The sequence below is a fragment of the Cydia splendana genome, chromosome 1 (assembly GCF_910591565.1).
Source record: "Cydia splendana chromosome 1, ilCydSple1.2, whole genome shotgun sequence".
Classification (NCBI taxonomy): Eukaryota; Metazoa; Arthropoda; class Insecta; order Lepidoptera; family Tortricidae; genus Cydia; species Cydia splendana.
In genome coordinates, this window is record NC_085960.1 from 24,424,638 (window position 1) to 24,449,356 (window position 24,719).

The 24,719-nt window shown below is 37.1% G+C and overlaps 1 protein-coding gene across 1 annotated transcript; it reads left to right on the forward strand.

Annotated features, from left to right (window-relative positions):
- The first annotated feature begins 1,222 nt into the window (after positions 1 to 1,222).
- LOC134792170 (J domain-containing protein) lies at positions 1,223 to 4,869 on the forward strand. Its single transcript, XM_063763411.1, has 3 exons — positions 1,223 to 1,571; positions 2,935 to 3,036; positions 3,509 to 4,869. Exons 1-3 carry the CDS (start codon positions 1,485 to 1,487, stop codon positions 3,815 to 3,817), a joined length of 498 nt encoding a protein of 165 aa, XP_063619481.1. The 5' UTR covers positions 1,223 to 1,484; the 3' UTR covers positions 3,818 to 4,869.
- Positions 4,870 to 24,719: the final 19,850 nt, after the last annotated feature.

Sequence of the window (24,719 nt, forward strand, 5' to 3'; positions counted from 1 at the left end):
CAGTGGTAACTATATATACTACAAACCGAGTTGGTGGTAACTACTGGGAATTTTTATTCCCAGTAGTTACCACTGGTAAAAGGTGGGAATTTTCTTCCCAGTAGTTACCACCAAAATGTTGTTACAGTTCAATACATGTTCAATTACTAATAAAAACAGTATAAATATGTACAGGGTGTTTTTTTATAGTCACCTGCTATAATTTACGAGGTGAATATGTAGGTCATACTAAATAAGTTTTACTGTGGAACCAATACCGAAATCGCGAAAAAAATGGACTCTCCCATACAATTATCAACATCACCACAAATTACTCGGTTTGGTGGTAACTACTGGGAATTTTTTTTTCCCAGTAGTAGTTACCAGTGGTAAAAATTGGGAAAAAAAATCCCAGTAATTACCACTGGTAAGAACTTGGTGGTAACTATAGTTCGTTTTTTTTAGCATTAGAAATTAAGTAAACAATCTTTATGTGTCTTTTAATTGAAAAACACATTTTAAAAATAAGTTACGGCAAATATGTAACAATTATGAATCTAATACGATCATTTATATTCTTCTGCTTTCATAAGTAATAGTTTTTGATTTTTAAAAAGCGTTTTTCAATTAAAAGACATGTCAAAATCGCTTACCTTCTTTCAAGTTCTTTCTAATGCTAAAAAAAACGAACTATAGTGGGAATAACCTCTCTCATCGATGCTGGGCATATTATTAGGTACTTTAAAAGATATTCTTATCTACCAAATTTCATTAGGCACGGATGGCCTGGCCAAACAGTAGTATTATGGGCTTGGTCTAGCAGGTCTAGTTGAATGTAAAGGCCCCAGTACACAATGGGCCATCGCCGGCCACTCCAAGGGACGCATTTATGCGTTAGAGGGAGCAAGTGATATTGCTATCTCATTCTACCGCACGGCTGCGTCCCTTGGTGTGGCCGGCGATGGCCTATTGTGTACTGGGGCCTTAAGATTTTCGCTACGCTCGATCGATAAAGTTTGTTCAATAAATTATCAAATTTTACACCGGCCTTTGCCCACACACATTATTGCAAAATGTTAAATGTCAGTATCATCATGATATAATAAGCACTAACATGACACGAATAAGGTTCATTTTTGTATAAGTAGTAGCTTAGTGGCCTAATACGTTATTAGCATCTACTTGATATTTTGGTAAACAAATCGACAATTGTCAAAAGTGACATTAGTAGAGCAACAACTCTGCAAGTGTTTACGCTTTACGTTGTCCCCTTCACTTTGTTACGTCTAATTAATATACGGTGCGGGTTTTTACTAACTTCATCTCATAGGTAACTCCCCGCTTCCAAGAACCTATCGATCGAAGGTCGTGCGCATGCGTGCTGGTTCATTCAGCTTAGTGTGCGATTGAAGCAAGCTTGTGAACGTAGAGTAGCTGCAATCGGAGCAAAAGAGACCTAGCCAGCTCTAGTACCCGCCGGGGAGCCGTAAGGGAGGGTTGCAAAGATGACGGGCGTGGACGAAATACTCAATTACCAAAGGAGCCCTGACGACGACTTCTACGCGTTGTTGGGCTGTGACGAAAACTCTAGCGTGAGTACTTTTCCTTTATCTAGCTCATCTAGTTCCCTTAAAAAATATATTGATTGTATCAACCTGTACTATTGACCTTATTTTGCAAGGTCGTTACTGTTGACCTACATCTTTGGCTGGTTTTATTTGAATTGAAATTGGATTGGTTTTCTATTATTTTCAAATCCAAAAAACTATTGTTAATATTTATATTTGCCTATCCTAAACCACCTGTTGAATTTTATGATTCTTAACTAATTGAGAGAAGGGAATTGAATTGTTTGATTCTTACTCAAAGAAAATATTTAATATTACCTATTGACCTAGCCTAGACTGTATAGTTCATTTAATCCTGGCTTCAAAGTTGGGTTTGAATCCTAATAAAGGCTGAATATTTTGTTATTTCGTGAAACAGTAGGGCAGGTGATTAAGAGAAAAGTAGACAACACTCTATACAATAAATATTGTCACATTTTAATTATTATAAGAGCTAGGAGCAAAAAACAATTTGCAAACAAATTTTTGGAAGATATTAAAAATTCAATAAAATTTAATATATGTACAGTCAGCTGCAGAGAGAGGTGACCCCCCACCCCCTCCAAAGAAGTTTGTTTGCAGGGGGGTCACCTCTCTCTGTAGCTGACTGTACATCAAATTGTGTAAAAATATTTTCCATAATGTTAATGTCCAGAGAGGATGGATATTGTGTTTGTATGGAGAAGTGTTAGTTTAAGGTTTTTAGATGTGATTTTGTACACTTTTAATATGTGTTTGTTTAGGACACTGTACTGACTCATAATCATAACAAAACAGTATCCGCTGGCTTGTAGGGATATTGTGGCACAATATGAAAGTGGAGAAATAAGCAAACGGAGATTAGAAGTTACATTAGAAAACATTCTTTTTGTAATAGCTACTTCTTACCAACAGAAAATTTTAAAATGAAGAGATTCAAATGTGGTAATATGTTAAATAGGTGGGACTCATAGTCCCACCAAAATATTCAATATTGCCCCTTGTTCATCTATCTATTGTATACTACTATTTAAGATTTACTAACTTTTACTTTGGAAAGAGAGAAGACGAGAGAGAGTTTAAGGGAGAGAGGTCATGACCCTCGTTCCGGGTCATTCCTGACGCAGAGGCTGTCTTTCACGATTCAGCATGGCAATGTGGCGAGCTTAATAGGCACCTTTGCATCTGGAAGGGTGCGGGACGAGTTGTTTGACTAAGTTGTGGCTTTGTTTAGTTTAGTTTTAATGTAGTTAATACTTAATTTTAATGTTTTTAATGTAATGTTAAAAATTTAATATGTATGCAGAAGTGATAATGTTTGTTATTGTTCCATGGAGCTTGACACCAGCTTTGTTGTTTGTTTTAACAGGCGGAGCAAATTACCGCAGAGTTCAAAATACTCGCTCTGCAACACCATCCTGATAAGAATGACGGGGACAAAGAAGCAGAAGCCAAATTTCAGAAACTGAAGGTAAGTACACCATAATTATATTTGGAATATCCTAACAGAGTGTTGCTCACGACTACGAAACACTTCTCTATGAATACTTCTGAAATTGTTAGGAAGCTCACATTTGCTGATATTTTCAAAAATATGTACCTCTCTCATGATTTCGCCGAGGATTGTGATCACTGATCACTTTCTTTTGCAACCCTGAAGATTTGGTAGTGGAATTGACTTGATGAGGTGGCTTCTTTGATGGAATCAGAACTTATACTTACACTATCTTAAGCAGTTGCGGTGATCATACATAAGGCCAAAACTAAATAAATAAATAAATCGTTTCACAGACCCAAACCGAATAGCCTGAACTATTGATCTACCGACATTCTTATAAAAATTATAACTTTAAGTTACCAAGACAAACTATGTGACTACTACTGTGAACGTTTTGCTATAAGGCAGGGTCAGTAATCAAAATATTTTTTATTATTGTCGTTAGGAAGCTAAGGAAACACTGTGCGACCCGTCAAAGCGAGCACTGTACGACAAGTGGAGGCAGAGCGGCATCGCCATGGGCTACAAGCAGTGGCTTGGCATGAAGGAACACGTGCAGCAGTCCATGCACTGGTCCAAGCCCAACACCAAGGACCGCATGGTGGAGGGCGCGTCCGGCCCGTCCAGCCTCGGGCCGGCCGGCGGCGCGGCGCGCCGCGCCTCCGAGGGCGGCGCCGCGCTGTGGGGCCGCTGGGGAGGCAACCAGGAACCGCCCTCCGAGGTCATCTCCAAGTTCCGCAACTATGAAATCTAAACCAATGCCTACCCTTTTACAAAAAACACTGAGGGCCGATTTATTTAACTTTCAAGAGATTATTTGTGCCCTAATCTCTTGAACTTTTGGTAAAGTAATGTACTTAATTTTTTACGTTTTCTCAAGTCACAAGTTTACCTTTTATGTTGTTTGTTGACTCAGCCAGGCTGTTGAACGCTTGCCAGTTTTATTGAAGTTGTAACTCGACGTATTATAAAAGTAAGAGTAATGTTAAGTATTATTAAATTAGATATAAAAGGCACAATATTCATCAAGTCAGCTCATTGAATAATGTTACTCGAATGTGGCTCGATATCTTTTTCTGAGAATTATTAAATGTTTGATGTGTTTCATGATAATAAATGTACTCTGTTGCGAGTAGGCAGCGTGTTGACGTTAGGACCCCGTCCCTACCGAGAGTGATTATATAGTGTCTGACACTCGTAGCTATATCTTTAGTTTTAAGCTATGCACATTCCTAAAAACTTATGAGTCTGAATATAAAAAAAAAAACATTTCTGCTGTAGAACAATATGTTAGTCTACTAAAGAATCTAATATTTTGAAGATTTTATATTTTTGATCCTCTTTTACGACTATTTATCTTACTGTATAAGAACTAAATTACTTTTAAAGAGAGGGAGTGTGTGAAGATAATGTTGTGAGATAATTACGTACAGGGTAAATGATGGCAGGCTGATCGCTTCTGTTACCTACTTATCAATGGTTTGTACTTGCGTTGAACTTCGTCATATCAATTTATTTGTTTGTTGAATAACATTCGTAATTGTCCTAAAATAGGTGTTGTGTTCCCATGTTAGAGTTGTGTAGACTTTTAATAAATCATATAATGATATATATGTTGATGTTTTACTAGTTTACTTTAAATGTTTAATAAATGAATGTTAAAATAGTAGTAGAACTTAAAAATTTTAATGTTTTATCTGGATAATCTGGATAAGAATCTCTATCTAAAAATAATGCCAAATGTATAAGATGTTTTTATTTTTGATGTAAAATCACCTTTGACACAATAAAGTTTACCGGACAAAAGAGTGTTTTATTTGAATAGAGAAAGCTCCGAAGCGACATTGGGCCAGCACTCGTGGGAAGTAGGATCATGGTAATAACTTCTTAAGCGGGCCACAGACCATCAGTTTTAACTGTTCAGTCAAACTGTTCAGTTAAAACGTACGTGTGTAGGCAAATTTTGAACTGTGCAGTTGAACTGACGATCTAATCGAAATTTCATTAGATACAGTTTGACTGAACAGTTAAAACTGATGGTCTGTGGCCCGCTTTACCAAACGCCTCAGTTAAACGGTACCTACTATCCGTCCAGTAGTACACATTTCCAAGCTTGCAAGATATATTATGTAATTGTACTTAAAGTAGGTACAACTCTGACCAGTACCAAAGGACGCTAAAGACCTCTATCCGAAAGTTTCAGGATTCTAATAAAACAGTTATGCTGACGGTTATTTGCGGTTTTTGAACGCATCATAATAGAGGGTTTTATGATGTGTGTGTAGATAAACTCATTTAGGTTAATTAATGTTAGCCGTATTCACGCGCAATAAATTTCATCAATCCATCAAATCATTTTCCAATGATAACAATTAGGTACCTACCTAATATATATTAGGTATACGGCTTTTAGTTACAGTCAGCAGCAGAAGTTGCTAGGCGGGCGAGGTGTTCAAAATGATCTTTACGCGACTTTATTGTAAAGAGAATAAGAGCGTGTCTAGGTAATTTCGAACACCTCGCCTAGCAACTTCTGCTGCTGACTGTATGCGTAACTATAACTACATTAACTACAGCCCTATCACTTAACTCAGCTTACCCACACAGGTGCGTAGTATCTTCTTAAGTTCTTATAGTAAACTGAATGAACAATTTTATATCACTAAGTATGTAGCTGGTAGGTATTTTTAAGATCTTGCAGTGAATACGTCTTTTCCAATTGCTATTAAATGGACTTAATTCACAGAAAGTATTTATAAACAAGCCGAGCCGAGGCGCGTGACGACTAAATGCCTCTGAAAAGAAACAACTTGTTTTCACAGAGCTGTCCTGTTTATGGATTCCTACAATTCCATGGCAGGCAGGTAGGTAGAAATCATGGCTGGCCCATTTCTGTGTAGGTAAAATTAATAGGCTCATTATAGTTCGTTTTTTTAGCATTAGAAATTAGGTAAACAATCTTTATGTGTCTTTTAACTGAAAAACACATTTTAAAAATAAGTTACGGCAAATATGTAACAATTATGAATCTAATACGATCATTTATATTCTTCTGCTTTCATAAGTACTTAATAGTTTTTGATTTTTATAAAGCGTTTTTCAATTAAAAGACATGTCAAAATCGCTTACCTTCTTTCAAGTTCTTTCTAATGCTAAAAAAAACGAACTATAATGGTGAGCATAATAACTTAATAAGAACCTTGTCATTTTGACAACTAGAGGAAACAAATCATTTTTTTTATGAATGATTTTGATTTGTGTTTTTAAGTAGTCATACTACTACTTAAATGTATATAAATTATATAAACAAACGAACCGGCGTCTTCAGAAGACACATATTTTGCCTAAAGCCCGCTCCACACTCGTGAGCGAATCGCGGCGCGAAGCCGCGAACGCGAGTATGGAGTCGACTTCGCAGGTCTGCGTTCAAAACTCCACACTCGTGTTCGCGGCTTCTCGCCGCGATTCGCGCATGAGTGTGGAGGGCGCTTAAGGTGTAGAGTTTGTGAAGTTAGGGCTTGTAGAGTTAGAAGCTTGGCTCTACCTACGTTCGCTCTAGTTTCGCCATGTCCGTATGTGTCTGTGTGTGTATAAATCAATCATGCCAGAAAGTGGTAATGTAGTAAAAAATAGGGTAAGGTAGGTACCTCCCCTACAGGCAAAGTGGGGATGTGTTTTTTTCTCTTCAACCATAGGTTGAACACGATGATTTTTAATCGGTGATCAGGAGTAGAAAAATATTAATATCTAGCCCAAATTAAACTTATTAGGCTATCTGACGAAATTATCTCATTGTTTAATTAATTAAAAGTTAAAACATAATTAAAACTAATAACCACTAAATACCTACATGGTTATCCTACATGAAGTAACTTCGATACGTCAAGTGCCATCGATATGGCGGGAAATTTGACGGATCTATGACTTTGTTTATGCATAATGACAATGACAATGATAATTAATTAGTAATTACTCATAAATTATCAATTGCCATTAAGTTTGTAAAGAGGCTATAACTATACCGATTAGTAGAGTGACAAAGATTTTAGGATAGAATTATTAAAATTGATCTCAAAATTAAAATTATGATAAAAAAAACAAGTTTGTTTCCATGTAATTACGACTTCAACGTGATCTACATCAATTACTGAGTTAGAAAAAAATGTTCCTGATCTCCGATTAAAAATCATCGTGATGAGGTATAACACATTTTTAAAACCTGACGAAACCTGAGGTGGATGCGCTTTCTGTATAATGACGAAGCCTACGCTGTGGATCTGAAGGTGTGCTGTTATTATTATGTTTTTTTTTGTTTTCAAAAGCTCCTAATTACTCCTATAATACCTAATTTAAAAAAAAAATCAAACAAGCGGGCACAGCCGAGAGGAAAATGGGGTAGGGTTTGTAGGGAGAAGATGTTTTGTGGGTCCGAACGGTGTTTTCGTAACCGGTGAGATTTATTTGTCCTAACCTTTTGTGGATAGGTCAAGAGCTTTTAGTACGCTACGATCATGGTGGGCAGTGGGCATACCCATGATGTATTATCTCCAAATGGCATAAGTCTCCTATATTACTTACGTTAGATGATTCATTGTAAGTATATTCGGCACGAGCGAACCTCAATACAAACCGCTACCATTGTATACTCGTAAGTCACTCCAAATACTAACTCCCTTATTCATAAAACTTTACACGCTTCAAGTCTTCAATCTCCTTAATCCCTTTCTTACAAATGTTAATCACAGATTAAGAAAAACCATTAATAGCTAATTTGAGGCTTCTAGCGCGTTGATGAATAACGCCTTAAGGCTATACCTATGCGCGAATTTGGCGGCTAGACTAAGGCTATAAATGCCCGACTTTGGCGCCCACTTGATATCTGGGACTTAACTGTTGATATAATGCCACAAAGTTTTATAAGTAAGTAGGTATGTTCTCTCATTGATTCACATATTTCACATGATTCCCAATGTAGAAATGTAATGGTACCTAATTGAATTACGCATACTTAATTAGGTACCTATGTATACGTTTTGTAATTTAGACTTTGGAGGGAAAATAAATGAATCATGAACGAACGGAACCACAATACCACACACACACACGCACAGGTAAAAATTTTACGGAGAAAATAATAGGTAGAGGTACTTGCGTAAAAGCCCATACAACCATTTCCAATTTTCCAGTCGCCGTTACGACGCGGTGTTGACACATCTTGTGTCGACACCGTCTGTTTCGGTCACAATTCCAGTCGCAGAGTCGTCGCCGTGTCGACACAGTTACCAGAAATGGGGAAGGGTCGACACATGACACAAAGTGACATAAAGTGTGGTCGCCGTGTGCACACATTGTTTCGGGTTTGCGACTACTTTATGCCAAAATCATTCGTTCATTCGTTCATTTTGTTCCTGTCAAATGGAAACTGTCAGATGGAAAAATACTTAAATAAAAATAAGTGACATTAATACGCCATCTCTAAAACGGATTACAAGACGTAATTATATATTGTTTGCATTTATATTACAATAGGACTTAAATTATTATGGGGAATTAAACTGCTCGAGTGATTTGATAAACTAAGTGTAATATATTCAACGCGCCACCACATTGTTTTAGTTTAGCCGGAAATGAAATTGTTTACTTCTCAGTGCCTGTGTTCATAACTATATTATTTGAAGCATTTTTAGTACTTCGATGCGTATACTATACTTAAATAACGGAAATAACGCTTTACATACTACGAAACTTGTTAATTATGATGTATAAATATGGTTTAAGGCTGAGAAATATTGCAGTCACAAAGTAGTTGCAATGTTTCGACTTTGTGTCGACTCTGTGTTGACACATGACACGCGCTGTCAAAAGTAATAACAAAGTTACTGGTATGTTACTGGATTTGCAAAATGGCTCCTTGTGTTGATTTGTTTTCAGATATTCTCAAAGTGTAAAAATGCCGTGGTCAGAGATGGGCATTAATCGATTAACTGTTTATTCGACTAATTAATGGAATAAAAAAAGTTAATTCTCAAATTTTAATCGCGATTAGTGTAGTCGACCTAACATAGATTGAAATTGAATTAATCTGAATATTAATCGAATAAATTATCGATTAAATCTCGATTGAAAGTTGACAGGGGGCCATTTTTGTACGTAAAAATAATAGAAATGTCTTGCATGCAGATGGTAGCAAAACACTTTGTCATAAAAGTCGAGATGGGTGTCGATATATAGGTTTTAGGGAGTGCCGATTTCGAAAATAATGACCATTTTGGAATCCGAAATGGCGGCCATGCACTGTGTCATAAAAGTCGTCATGGATGTCGTTTTATACGTTTTAGGGGGCCCCAATTTTGAAAATGATGACCATTTTGAAATCCAAAATGGCGGCCATGCACTATGTCATAAAAGTCTTCATGGGTGTCGTTTTATAGGTTTTGGGGGGCGCAGATTTAGAAAATGATGACCATTTTGGATTCCAAAATGGCGGCCATGCATTATGACATAAAAGTCGTCGTGGGTGTCGTTTTATAGGTTTTAGGGGGCGCAGATTTCGAAAATGATGACCATTTTGGATTCCAAGATGGCGGCCATGCACTATGTCATAAAAGTCGTCATGGATGTCGTTTTATAGGTTTTAGGGGGCCCCGCTTTCGAAAATGATGACCATTTTGGAATCCAAAATGGCGGCCATGCACTATGTCATAAAAGTCGTCATGGGTGTCGCTTTATAGGTTTTGGGGGGCGCAGATTTCGAAAATGATAACATTTTCAATTTAAAAATGGCGGCAATGCACTATGTCATAAAAGTCGTCATGGATATCGTTTTATAGGTTTTAGGGGGCGCAGATTTCGAAAATGATGACTATTTTGGATTCCAAGATGGCGGCCATGCACTATGTCATAAAAGTCGTCATGGATGTCGTTTTATAGGTTTTAGGGGGCGCAGATTTCGAAAATGATAACCATTTTGGAATCCAAAATGGCGGCCATGCACTATGTCATAAAAGTCGTCATGGATGTCGTTTTATAGGTTTTGGGGGGCGCAGATTTCGAAAATGATAACATTTTCAATTTCAAAATGGCGGCAATGCACTACGTCATAAAAGTCGTCATGGATATCGTTTTATAGGTTTTAGGGGGCGCAGATTTCGAAAATAATAACTATTTTGGAATCCAAGATGGCCGCCATGCACTATGTTAAAAGTCGTCATGGATGTCGTTTTATTGGTCATGGTCATCAATTTCGAAATCTGCACACCTGTTTCAAATAAGGTATCGGTAGATGCATCCTAGTAAGGGCCAGTTGCACCAACCACATTTGACAGACTGATCAACGTCAGCCGGCGCGCCCCGGCACTTTACTATGAAACTTTCCATACATAAAAATTTAGCGAACTCTTTAACGATACGAACAGTTTGGTGCAACCGACTCTAAGTCAACAACATCTATATCTACTATCGAAATGTACTTTTGATAGTACTTATGTAGTAGTACGAAATGTAATCTGAAAGGAATCAAGTAATATATATTCCTGTACCTAATGAAGAATCGACATTGATTTCTATTACTAGTAATTGTAGTATTCGAAAAATTGATTCCTGATTACTCAAATGGAATTGTACTTGGTAATTCGGTATTGTTAGATTACAAAGTAATCTAGGAATCGGTAATCAGATTACAAAGTAATTTCAAGTAAGTAATCGTGGAATCAGGAATCAATTACGAAATGCCCATCTCAGACTAAGTAGCACTGCATTCAATTGATCTGTTTGGCGAACCGCGAGTTCACAGTTCGGGGCGAACTACTATATGTATAGGTTTTAGGGTGTGCAGAATTCGAAAATGAACACCATTTTGGAAACCAAGATGTCTACCGTACACTTTGTCATAAAAGTCGTCATGGATCTCGATTTATAGGTATTAGGGAGTGGAGAATTCGAAAATTATGTTTATTCCGTTTTAGAATCTCAGATGTCTGCCGTGCACGTTGGTCATGGTCATCATTTTCGAATTCTGCTCTTCCTAACACCTATAAATCAACATCCATGACGGGTCATATGACAAAGTGCACGGCAGACATCTTGGAATCCAAAATGGTCATCATTTTCGAATTCTGCACTCCCTTAAACCTATAAAACGATATCCATGACGACTTTTATGACAAAGTGCACGGCAGTTATCTTGGATTCCAAACTGGTCATCATTTTCGAAATCGGCACTTCCTAAAACCTATAAAACGATATTCATGACGACTTTTATGGCAAAATACGTAGCCGCCATCTTGGATTATAAAATGATCATCGTTTTCGAATTCTGCACTCCCTAAAACCTATAAATCGACATCCGTGACGACGCAAGTTATCTTTATTTTCAGATCTAACAAATTGCTACAGAATACAAAGGACAAAAAAGAAGCGAGGAGGTAATGAAACAAGCAAAAATACAGATGATTCCTCGACGCAATTGGGTGATTCTTAAATTGTGTCCAGATTTTTTTGTCATAAAAGTTTTTATTTTTCACATATTACTCTCACAAGTTCCGTGACATTTCGACCTTGTAATTTTTTAAGTAAATGTTTTTGTTTATCTATGAGGATCTCACTAGAATAATATAATCAAGGTATGTTTATATTTGATGATTGAAATAGTAACGCAAAAAAAAATATATTTGTGTCTTATATTCCTGCCGAAGACTTTTATTTTACCTTTTCCTTCTACACAAGTTTGGCCAAGTAATAAGAATTTAGGGCTCTCAATTTTATTTTGACTTCTACAACAGTAAAGCTACGAGGCCATGTTTGGTATCGTTTTCGTATAAATTCGCAGTACCAAATTTAGTTAAGGTATCACATTGACACCATTCCGAAGTAAAAACATATAAACATATTAAAATACTTTCTATTAAACTCCTCTTCACGCTTAAACTGCTGAACAGTTTTAATTTAAATTTGGTACACATATATTTTGAGTCCCGAGACAGGACATAATAAGTTATCTCAAAAATCATCCTTTAAAGGTGTGAAATGAGGTGTAGGGGGGAATTCAGAATTGACTTCTTGAAGTTAATACTGTTTAAGTTTAGGTTTGAAGTCATGTTTTTTTATCATTTTTAACTAAATCAAAGATGTAGACCATCCCAAATTTCATATAAATCGGTTCAGCGGTTATTGATTTCCCGTACAAATTTCCACGCCACTTTTCACACCTTCAAAAGATGATTTTGGTTATAAGATCTATCCTATGTCCTGTTCCGGGACGCAAACTATTTCTATACCAAATTTCAACGAAATCGGTTCAGCGGTTAAGCGTCAAGAGGAGTTTCAAAAAAACCGGCCAAGTGCGAGTCGGACTCGCGTATTAAGGGTTCCGTACATTAAGTCCGACTCGCGCTTGACTGCACATTTCTAATAGGTTTTCCTGTCATCTATAGGTAAAGAACTATTTTGTGTATTCATACGGACATACATACAGACGCACGAGTGATCCTATAAGGGTTCCGTTTTTTCCTTTTGAGGTGGATTTTTTTTTATTTTGTGGAATGGTGTCAATGTGATACCTTAAATGGATTCAGCACCACAGATTTATACGAAAACGATACCAAACACGGCCTAGCACCTTCACTGATATAGATATATCAAGATAAAATTGAGAGCCCTAAATAAACTTTCAAGAGCGGATATCTCAAAAACTATTCAACATATCGAAAAAATTGACTGAATAAACTTGTAACAAATTAAATTAACTTTCATTTTGTATAAGTGGCCATGTCGCTGAGATGCATAGTTTCCGAGATATAATCGAAAAACCGGAAAATGGGACCTTCAAAGCCCCCTCTCTCCCCCCCGCTCAAGGGCTACGGCCGGGGACTTTTGATATGTTCACCTCCTAACTTGTCAAACCGAGTTACGGAGTCAAAAATTGTGTTCCGAGCATTTCCCTCTACAACTTTTGGAGCATTCGTTGCCTGACCTAAGTAGCTTATTGCATTTCTTTAAAAACTTTTCTGTAAAAGGTTGACGGGTGTTGGGTGTTTATATGGTTTCGGTCGATTATTATCATTTGCATTGCCCATGATGACTTACTAGAATTACGAGCACACGAGACACTAATAGTAGTTTGACAAACCTTGGTTTTCAAGAGGTATTTTATATTGACATTTGCTGTCACAAATTTGCTGTCAGATTTAGTCGCAAACCGCACGCAAAGTGCACACAAATGTGTCGACACCTTGTTACGGAAAAGTGTAGACACGGCGACGACACTTTGTTTCGAAACAATTCTAGACACATTGTGTGGACTCTGTTACGACACATCTGACATTTAGTTACCACTTTGTGATTCTGCGACTGGAATGGTTATATGGGAGGGTATATCAATACAAGGTTCCAAATAAGTACGCTGAAAATTATCATGTGTCTATACTCGGAGCTGACGAGTGACTAGGGCTTCGCTAGAAATTAGGGCAGCATGATGCTTCTTCAACAGGTCCTTGAGGAACGCTGACTTGAACCATTATCATTTTTATCCACATGTTGCTGAGTCTATAGATTCTAAAAGGGCTAATTTTTTTGTAGAAATTGAATTTTTCGTTAAATCCGATAAAATTTGGTGGGTAGACAGAGATCCTTATTCTATAAAATATAAGCGCAATTTCACCATATGTCTTAAAAAGGTCTTATCCTGATTACATAGATTTTTTTCGGGACAGCACCGCTTGTGATTCCGTCCAAAATGAGGAGAACCAGCCAAATTTTATTCAAATCTAACGAAAAAAAATCGGCCCAATAAAGAACATCGATTCGAGAATGAAACGAGTTGTGATCGAGAGACCTGTACTACCCGCGTTGCGAGGATTCCATTCGGTGGATGTTTACAATGGCGGAGTCCGGTTGCATCGTTAGCTGGCGACGACCGGCCCGAGCACCACCAGTCTATTGCCAGCACTGGAGTGTGAAAGTGATTCCAGTGGTATTACCTGCAGTGTTTAATACACTCGTGAGAAGACCCGTGTGAAAATAGGCACCAGGTAAAAAAAGGTTTAAAAATTATGGAGTTCTGAGACAAACTTTAAGAAAAAACATTCATCCAATTTTCTCATCCTTTTTTTTGAAATCGGTTAAAAAAATAGCAAATAGGTACGTGTAATGCATTTAAATTGAGATGCCTACAAACTAACATAGAGTGGTGTCCTGTAACTGAATTTTGTAATGGTGATGGGTATTAGATAGTCAGTTACAAAAAAGTAGGTACGTACAGTCAGTTACTCTAGTGACCCCCCCCTTCCTTCCCTACACTTTTTACTAATTTTGTTTATTTTGTATACAGGGGTGATCCGAACTCTGTAGCTGACTGAAATACATATAATAATCTTAATTAGCAACCGACTCGAATCAGTGCAATAGGGTATCGACTCTATTACATGAGTAGAGAGTGTGAAGTATTTTGCATAAATATAAATCGCTTACTGATTTATTTACAGCAATTAAATAAATTCAAACCAGTTACAACTTTATAATGTTTTATATCTCAACCTTGTATCTGGGTATTCAAAAGCTAACTGAATCATTAACGAATGAAATAAAAATGACAAACATGGATTTTAATAGAAATTAAATAATAATATTTAACCTCCTAAGGCCCAAGGTAGGACCTATTACCTTCTTCAGTTCGATGAAATTTAAACCATATTCAATTGGAACTTGGAACAGAGTTACATTTTTTTTGTTTCACAAAATTTTCAAACAAATATAAATCAACTCTATTCCCTGCACTATAAGTTCAAATTCCAGTGGCAAATTTTGGGCTTTTCATTTGTATGGCTGGGCCTTAGAGGTTAATAAAAATTTGCTTTCGCTAATTGAAGTAGATTTACATGATAACAAAGTAAGACAGGTGTTACTTTGTTAGTGTACCTGCCGCATGTAGATCGTCCGTCCAATTTGTTAAGGACCTTACCACGCTGCGTTTACCTTGACAAATATCTAATGAAAACGAACTTCTTGCAAGCGCCCAGCCTACCTACGGATGTGGTAAGTACGAACTATTTTCATAAAAGTACAGTTACTTTTTTTTCGATATTTTATTTTACCTTTTTACGTAATTGTTGACGTGATAGTTTCCAAGTAAGCCAAATAACAGCTGTCTAGTACTTAGGGGCATCGACATAAGCCGCGGATGGACAGACTGACGGACGGACTGTAAGTCAATTATTCTAAGCAGTTTTATTTATTTAAATTACTGTATAAACAGGGGATGGGAACTAAACTACCTGCAATAAAAGAAACACTATAAAATATAAATTTGATTTCAATGATTTTTTTAATGAATTTTAAACGACCATTTAAGCGAATAATTATTTATTCTCAGATACCTACTTACCTGAGCTAGCCAAAGCAAATATAAATGTATCAATTTCTTAGATATATATGTAGGTACTTATCAGTAGCGACGCGTGAGAATTTTTGCTAGGTAACCCGTAGCAAAAAAAAAACACCTACCTAACCTAACATTAGGTAGGTACTTACTTCTTCTGCGCTTAGGGTTGCCAGATCGAAAGGCGCTATTATCGGGAAACAATATCAATTTTTCGGGATTTTGGGACTTAAGTCGGGAAAATAAAAATACATCCAAATTGAATTAATTGTATTAAAAACAACGATATTTTACATTATTGGTACTACGTCAGCTCGCACGCTCGACGACAGTTCGGAACTTGAAATTATTGTTTTATAACGTGAAGCTGTTTTTCGGGACAGTTTTCACTTTGTCGGGAATCGGGAACACATACTAAAAATCGGGAGAATCCCGCCAAATCCCGACCATCTGGCAACCCTATCTGCGCTAGATGTGACCTTGGACGCGAACAGTTGCAGTTAGTGTAGCCCCTAGTAGTATATAATATAACCTTTGCCGTACTTGTCATCACTAATTAATCTCAAAAGATAGCGTGGTAAACGTGTTAACTCATTTAGCAAACAATTTACAACACAACAATCAAAAAATGGGCTACGTAAAAATACCTATTCTTAAAAAACACGAACTGACCTTAAATACACCTGCACTGCGAACAATACACAACACTTACTTACACGCAAAATACTAGCAAAACTAAATTTCACCGGTTAAGTAAGTTTTAAATATCAATTTATGCACAAAAGTAACTAAATCACATATAATTTTCCAATATCAAGTGTTTGTAAAACACCGGGAATGGCGTATGAATGTTGCCATGATATTCTTTTTCATCCAAGAATTAAAAAAGCTAGATCTAGAAATAGGACTTTATTTGAAGAAACCTCCGTTAATAAATAACTCAATTTGAAACTACATAAGATTCTTGGGCTCAGTAATAAAAGTTATCTGTATTTTCAAGGTTTCCACAAAATATGATATTAATAGCCGCGAAATACGATAACATTTTGCACATTAACATTCAATTAATGTTATATATGGCAACATTTAAGAATTGTGGAAAACATTACACACTTCAATTTTAACCTTTTGCCTTGAATTATGGGTTATATTTTCAAATGAAGCAATTTCCACAAAATTGTGGAAAATTACACACTCCAATATAAACCTTATTGACTTGAATTAAGGTTTTTATTTAAAATGAAGCATGAAAAAATTGTGGAAAACACTACACACTCCAATATAAACCTTATTACCTTACATTTAAGGTTTTTATTCAAATAAATAACTCGACGCAGGACCGAGTTATTTTTGAGCTCTTATACGCGGATTACCATAGCGGAGTTTATGCGTGTGTGCGTGAATTTTCGTATCTGTGGTGGTGGTTCATCAATGAATAGTGAAGTTTAGACTCGAGAAGCTACACTTCGCGCGCCCGCTATGATTGGTTGAAAAATCTATTACTAATTTTTAGTACTACGTAGTGTTTTCGTTATGGATAATAAGTTTAGCAAGATATGTTAGGCAAGCCGGTGGGAATCGGGTTGTATGGAGTCGCCGCCACTGGTACTTATCTACGTTGGGAGTCGAGTAATGTAAACTACTTATGCTGCTATCGATTTTTTAGTTGAATGTTGAGGACAGTATGATAGACACTAGACTAACACAGACTCTCAACCTAAATATATACGTACCTAAATATACTGTCTTCGTTCCATCCGGGTCAACCATGGGTCAACTCTTATCCAGGTTGACAGTTCAAAAATGCCAATCGAATGTCAATCCTACTCATTGTAAATTGAACTAAATTAGGGTAAATCGCCAGTAACTTGGCCACCCCAAACCAAAAATGAAGTATATTCACATATAAATAGAATTCATTTTAGTATAAGGTGGCCAGTTATTGAAACCTTATACTAAAATGAATTCTGTTCATAGGTGAATAGAATTCATTTTTAGTTTAGGGCGGCCAGTTACTGGCGAATTACCCTACCTGTGCTTTGTTTGATACCTAATGATAAGGGTTGAAGAGACTTAAACTAGAAAAAGTTTTATACCTACACGTCTTCATCCTTTTCGCCTCTTTTGGAAATAGACCATCACTTTGCATAGCATAATATATCAGTATCATATGAGTGAATTGCAAAAAAATTGTATATGGTTAAGGACCTGTAGTTAGTCTAAAGTTAATTGATTTGATTCGATACGACAATTAAGCCATTTCTATTTAAGTTATATGCATGAAAGTGTGTAAGCGTATGCTATAGACTTATGTATATGTGTATGAATTAAGAACAATAAATACAATACAATTTACATGGTTAATTTTCGAAACACAAATGACTCAAGTAAGTTAAGACTAATCACAGCTTCTTAACTGCGCTTAATTACGTAAAATTGCAATCCACTCATATTGCACTTAGCGACTCGTGTAACACGCATTTAAGGTATCATTTTCTTATGTCAGACTCCCAAGTAACACCATATTTTGCCACAAGACAGCTTTATACCTACTAACCGTACAACTTGAACGTTCGAGTTCCACGAACGACTATCCCCAAGTCCGAGGGTTTTACGCCTACTTTTTACTACTATCACTGTCAATAAGATTAAAACAAAGAAAAACAGCGGACGATAAGGGTTCAAATTGCAGATAAATACAACTGAAATATTCTCATAGGAACTCGACAATATGTTTCCGTGAATCGGGAATCCATTGAAGCAACCGGAGAGCTCGTTTCCAACATCGCACGCTTGACCCCATAACAAAGAGCTATTATTCTTACACGGGGCAACGCAACACCGAAGGTTATACATATTTTGCGATGTGGAGATTGATATCAGTGAATCCGATATAGAATAGGTGGGCGCGGTTGGGTATTTTGTTTTAGAAAATGAAAATATGTGCTTTTACGAATACACATATTTATGAATTCCAAGCTAGGACTACGTATTGCTTGGTTGAAATTCTGTACAGGGGCAGTTTGTAAGCGAATTGGCTATCTGCAAAGTTGGCGGACCACCGTGGCGCATGCTACATTGCTACGCACGAATGCAATCATCAATGAGTCCAAATGTTGTTCTCATTTTAATACAATTCTACTTAAGAGCCCATCAACGTGCTTAATAGCGCCACTGGTAAATAACTGCGATTATTTAAATTTAACGATAGATATTTAAAAAAGGGGGCCGCTATACTGAATTTTGTATTTAAGTAGGTACCTTTTTAATACATTGTAATAGTTTAACGTTGCTGGATTCGACTATGCGTCCAAAGTTAAAACGGCCGTTTTTGTTTTGAGTTCATAGATCGATGAATCCAGCAACTTAGAACTATTAAAATGTATTCAAAAGGTACTTAAATACAAACAAAATACAGTACATAGTGTGATAGTGGCCCCCTTTTTTAGATGTCTATCGTTAAATTTATTAGGTGTATAACTTAATTTTTACAGATTCTTAATTAGTTTTTTTTAATTATAAAAAAATAGTGAACAATGAACAATGAACTTAATCTTGAAAATATTGTCCATCGTGCTCTATGACCTTGCGCCATCTATCAGGCAGCATACGGATGCCGTCGCGAAAGAAACTTGCAGGCTTCGAGGCGATAAAATCATCGACGAATTTACGCACATCATCCAGCGTTTTGAACTGTTTACCCTCTAAGCCAGCGGTCGGCAACCTTTTTTTGCGTAGTTTTAGTAGGGTAGTTAACGATGAGTAAGTTGACGCGGGCCGCACTTTGTTAATATTTATGACTTTATCAGACATTGTCGTTTCTCAATAGGGGGAAGCGGGGTAGATAGGCACAAGGGGCAGTTTTGAACACCCACACTAATTCCTTAACTAAAAACTTATGTTTTTAAAGTAATACTTAATAGTATATTTTTAATAAATGATTTTTATTTTATTTGACCATTGGGGTACTTTGGTACAATAAAGATTGGGGCAGTTTTGAACATATCAAAGTGCCCCTCTAGTGTATCTAAGTGCCCCTGCCAGTTTTTATATTAAGAAAAATATAAAAAATATTTTTTTGTGAATAGTGCGAACGTACAATGAGAAAGAAAATTGACAAAGAAAAGTTAAAACAACTCAAGTAGCTTTTTGTCAAAAACTGACACTGATTTCATTAAAAGCTTTTTTTTGTAGTTTTAGTGCACCTGCTTAATAACTGTAGTATGTTCTAATAGCACCGCACTTAATTAAGACATTTTATAATGTTTAAAAAGTTTACTACTGGTCAGCTAACTGAGTTGATCTGTAACGTGTGCTCTGCGGGGCAGTTTGAAACACTTACGGGGCACTTGATTCACGTGTCAAAGTACCCCAAAATGATGTATCAAACTGTCCCATGTAATGTATCAAAGTGCCCTGCAGGTGGGGCACAATTGAACAAATCCCATGTTTTGTTAAAATCCATATATCTCTTTTACTAGCCATAAATTTAACAAAAAAAGATATACTTTGTATACCTTAGTAAATTTGTCATCTACTAAGTACAAAACGAATGTATGTTGAGTTCATTTTGGGGCCTAAAATCAATTCCAAAAAAAGGTGTATCAAGCTGCCCCGCTTCCCCCTATTACATACCCAGAGAAGCTCGCAGGCCGCAAGTGACAGTTTCACGAGCCGCATGCGGCCCGCGGGCCGCAGGTTGCCGACCGCCGCTCTAAGCCATGCTGCATTGACCGGAACAAATGAAAATCAGATGGGGCCAAGTCTGGCGAATATGCCGCGTGCGGTAGAACTTCCCATCCCAAATCCAAGAGGGTCTTTTGAGTCACGCGAGCAACGTGAGGTCGAGCGTTGTCATGCAGCAGTATGACTTGCCGGCTTCCTTGTCCAGTAAATGGCCTTTTCTGATCCAACTCTTCGCTCAATTTGTTCAACTGTCGACTGTAGCGTTCCGCTGTCACCGTCTGACCAGTTTCCAGAAGTTCATAATAAAGCACACCCTTCATGTTTCATTTCCCACCAGATACACAGAAGAACTTCCTTAAAGTTTCTGTTCGGTTTCGGCGTCGATGTAGAGGGTTGCCCGGGATCTATATACCCACGACTTTTTACGTTTGGGATTCTCGTAAAAAATGTACTTCTCATCACCCGTCACAATTTTCCACAAGAAGTCCTTTTTTTGTTGCCGGGCAAGCAGTGAAAGACACGTGTTCATACGTTGACCTAGGTTGTGTTCGGTCAACACACGTGGGACCCATCTTCCAAGTTTATGAATTTTTCCCATTTGGTGCAAACGCTTGGAAATAGCTGTTTGGGTGACTCCTAATTGAGCTGCAAGCTCTTTTTGCGTTTGCGTTGAGTCCTCATCTAGTAAAGCTTGTAATTCCGCATCTTCAAACTTTCTAGGCTGCACAGGGCGCGGCGGGTCACTAAGATCGAAATTACCGCTTCTAAAACGTTTGTACCAATAATTACATGTTTCACAAGATACAACGTCGTCACGAAGAACACTACAAATTGATTTCCGTGCTTGAGGAGCATTTTTTCCTTGTTGGAATTCGTATAAGATGCAGTGCCGAATGTGCTGTTTATCAGTTGCCATCGTAAACTTTACTATTCTGAGAGGTTATGTAACTTGTATAGACTTGTCGTTTTGGTGTTCTAAACTCTTGTGTACGATCCTTACAAAATCACAAAAGACCGCGAAATATTTCTGTTTTAAATATAGTTTTAAGCTCTAAGAAAAAATCTGTAAAAATTAAGTTATACACCTAATAAATAATTATTACAATTATTTAGCTGGCGCTAGTGAGGACGTTGATGGGCTCTTAACTTTCTAGACATTTATGCAGTGGGTTGCCGGATTAACTAAACAATATGTGTATTGGAACGTTGACCCAATTGTAACACAGGTTTGACAATAAAGTTATATTAAATAATAATACCCATGTTCAAAAATTACCTATGTAACTTACCAAGAACGCCTTTGCCGTGGACATAACAATTTCAGCCACCAGTCGCCAAATGTTAACTTAATACATTAATGAAGCTCTACAAACATTCAGCAACCACAAGAAGAGACCACATGAACCACATGAGAGGGTTTCACAGCAAACACAGTAGTGTGCAATGCTAAAGTTGATACATGCATGTACTTACTTTGTTTGTTCTGAAATATTCTCACTGCCACCGAACTCGACCGAAACCCAGCGAACCGACGAGTCACAAGCATTAGGGTAATGTATAAACAACAGGAATGTTATGTACAGTATACGTATAATTCTATATGTAACGTTTTTGTTGTCTTAAATTGCTCTCCGCCTTACAATGAAGAAGAAAGAATATTCACGATGCTGGAATGGACGCCACGAAGACGCCACGTCATTTCAGCCTTTCTAGTTTTATGTAACAAATTGTATTGTAAGGTGAAAGTAAATTAATAAAGGAAAGTATGGGGAAAGTACACCTAATATCCCATATAACCATTCCAGTCGCAGAATCACAAAGTGGTAACTAAATGTCAGATGTGTCGTAACAGAGTCCACACAATGTGTCTAGAATTGTTTCGAAACAAAGTGTCGTCGCCGTGTCTACACTTTTCCGTAACAAGGTGTCGACACATTTGTGTGCACTTTGCGTGCGGTTTGCGACTAAATCTGACAGCAAATTTGTGACAGCAAATGTCAATATAAAATACCTCTTGAAAACCAAGGTTTGTCAAACTACTATTAGTGTCTCGTGTGCTCGTAATTCTAGTAAGTCATCATGGGCAATGCAAATGATAATAATCGACCGAAACCATATAAACACCCAACACCCGTCAACCTTTTACAGAAAAGTTTTTAAAGAAATTCAATAAGCTACTTAGGTCAGGCAACGAATGCTCCAAAATTTGTAGAGGGAAATGCTCGGAACACAATTTTTGACTCCGTAACTCGGTTTGACAAGTTAGGAGGTGAACATATCAAAAGTCCCCGGCCGTAGCCCTTGAGCGGGGGGGAGAGAGGGGGCTTTGAAGGTCCCATTTTCCCGTTTTTCGATTATATCTCGGAAACTATGCATCTCAGCGACATGGCCACTTATACAAAATGAAAGTTAATTTAATTTGTTACAAGTTTATTCCGTCAATTTTTTCGATATGTTGAATAGTTTTTGAGATATCCGCTCTTGAAAGTTTATTTAGGGCTCTCAATTTTATCTTGATATATCTATATCAGTGAAGGTGCTAGGCCGTGTTTGGTATCGTTTTCGTATAAATCTGGGGTGCTGAATCCATTTAAGATATCACATTGACACCATTCCACAAAATAAAAATAAATCTTTTTAGGGTTCCGTACCTCAAAAGGAAAAAACGGAACCCTTATAGGATCACTCGTGCGTCTGTATGTATGTCCGTCTGAATACACAAAATAGTTCTTTACCTATAGATGACAGGAAACCCTATTAGAAATGTGCAGTCAAGCGCGAGTCGGACTTAATGTACGGAACCCTTAATACGCGAGTCCGACTCGCACTTGGCCGGTTTTTTTGAAACTCTTCTTGACGCTTAACCGCTGAACCGATTTCGTTGAAATTTGGTATAGAAATAGTTTGCGTCCCGGAACAGGACATAGGATAGATCTTATAACCAAAATCATCTTTTGAAGGTGTGAAAAGTGGCGTGGAAATTTGTACGGGAAATCAATAACTGCTGAACCGATTTATATGAAATTTGGGATGGTCTACATCTTTGATTTAGTTAAAAATGATGAAAAAACATGACTTCAAACCTAAACTTAAACAGTATTAACTTCAAGAAGTCAATTCTGAATTCCCCCCTACACCTCATTTCACACCTTTAAAGGATGATTTTTGAGATAACTTATTATATCCTGTCTCGGGACTCAAAATATATGTGTACCAAATTTAAATTAAAACTGTTCAGCAGTTTAAGCGTGAAGAGGAGTTTAAAAGAAAGTATTTTAATAAGTTTATATGTTTTTACTTCGGAATGGTGTCAATGTGATACCTTAACTAAATTTGGTACTGCGAATTTATACGAAAACGATACCAAACATGGCCTCGTAGCTTTACTGTTGTAGAAGTCAAAATAAAATTGAGAGCCCTAAATTCTTATTACTTGGCCAAACTTGTGTAGAAGGAAAAGGTAAAATAAAAGTCTTCGGAAGGAATATAAGACACAAATATATATTTTTTTTTGCGTTACTATTTCATTAATTAAATATAAACATACCTTGATTATACTATTCTAGTGAGATCCTCATAGATAAACAAAAACATTTACTTAAAAAATTACAAGGTCGAAATGTCACGGAACTTGTGAGAGTAATATGTGAAAAATATAAACTTGTATGACAAAAAAAATCTGGACACAATTTAAGAATCACCCAATTGCGTCGAGGAATCATCTGTATTTTTGCTTGTTTCATTACCTCCTCGCTTCTTTTTTGTCCTTTGTATTCTGTAGCAATTTGTTAGATCTGAAAATAAAGATAACTTGCGTCGTCACGGATGTCGATTTATAGGTTTTAGGGAGTGCAGAATTCGAAAACGATGATCATTTTATAATCCAAGATGGCGGCTACGTATTTTGTCATAAAAGTGGAATCCAAAATAGTCATAATTTTCGAAATCTGCGCCACCCAGAAACGACTGCGAAACGACACCCATGACGACTTTTATGACATAGTGCATGGCCGCCATTTTGGATTCCAAAATGGTCATCATTTTCGAAAGCGGGGCCCCCTAAAACCTATAAAACGACATACATGACGACTTTTATGACATAGTGCATGGCCGCCATCTTGGAATCCAAAATGGTCATCATTTTCGAAATCTGCGCCCCCTAAAACCTATAAAACGACACCCATGACGACTTTTATGACATAGTGCATGGCCGCCATTTTGGAATCCAAAATGGTTATCATTGTCTAAATCTGCGCCCCCCAAAACCTATAAAACGACACCCATGACGACTTTTATGACATAGTGCATGGCCGCCATTTTGGATTTCAAAATGGTCATCATTTTCTAAATCGGGGCCCCCTAAAACCTATAAAACGACATCCATGACGACTTTTATGACATAGTGCATGGCCGCCATCTTGGAATCCAAAAGGTTATCATTTTCGAAATCTGCGCCCCCTAAAACCTATAAAACGACACCCATGACGACTTTTATGGCATAGTGCATGGCCGCCATTTTGGATTCCAAAATGGTCATCATTTTCAAAATTGGGGCCCCCTAAAACGTATAAAACGACATCCATGACGACTTTTATGA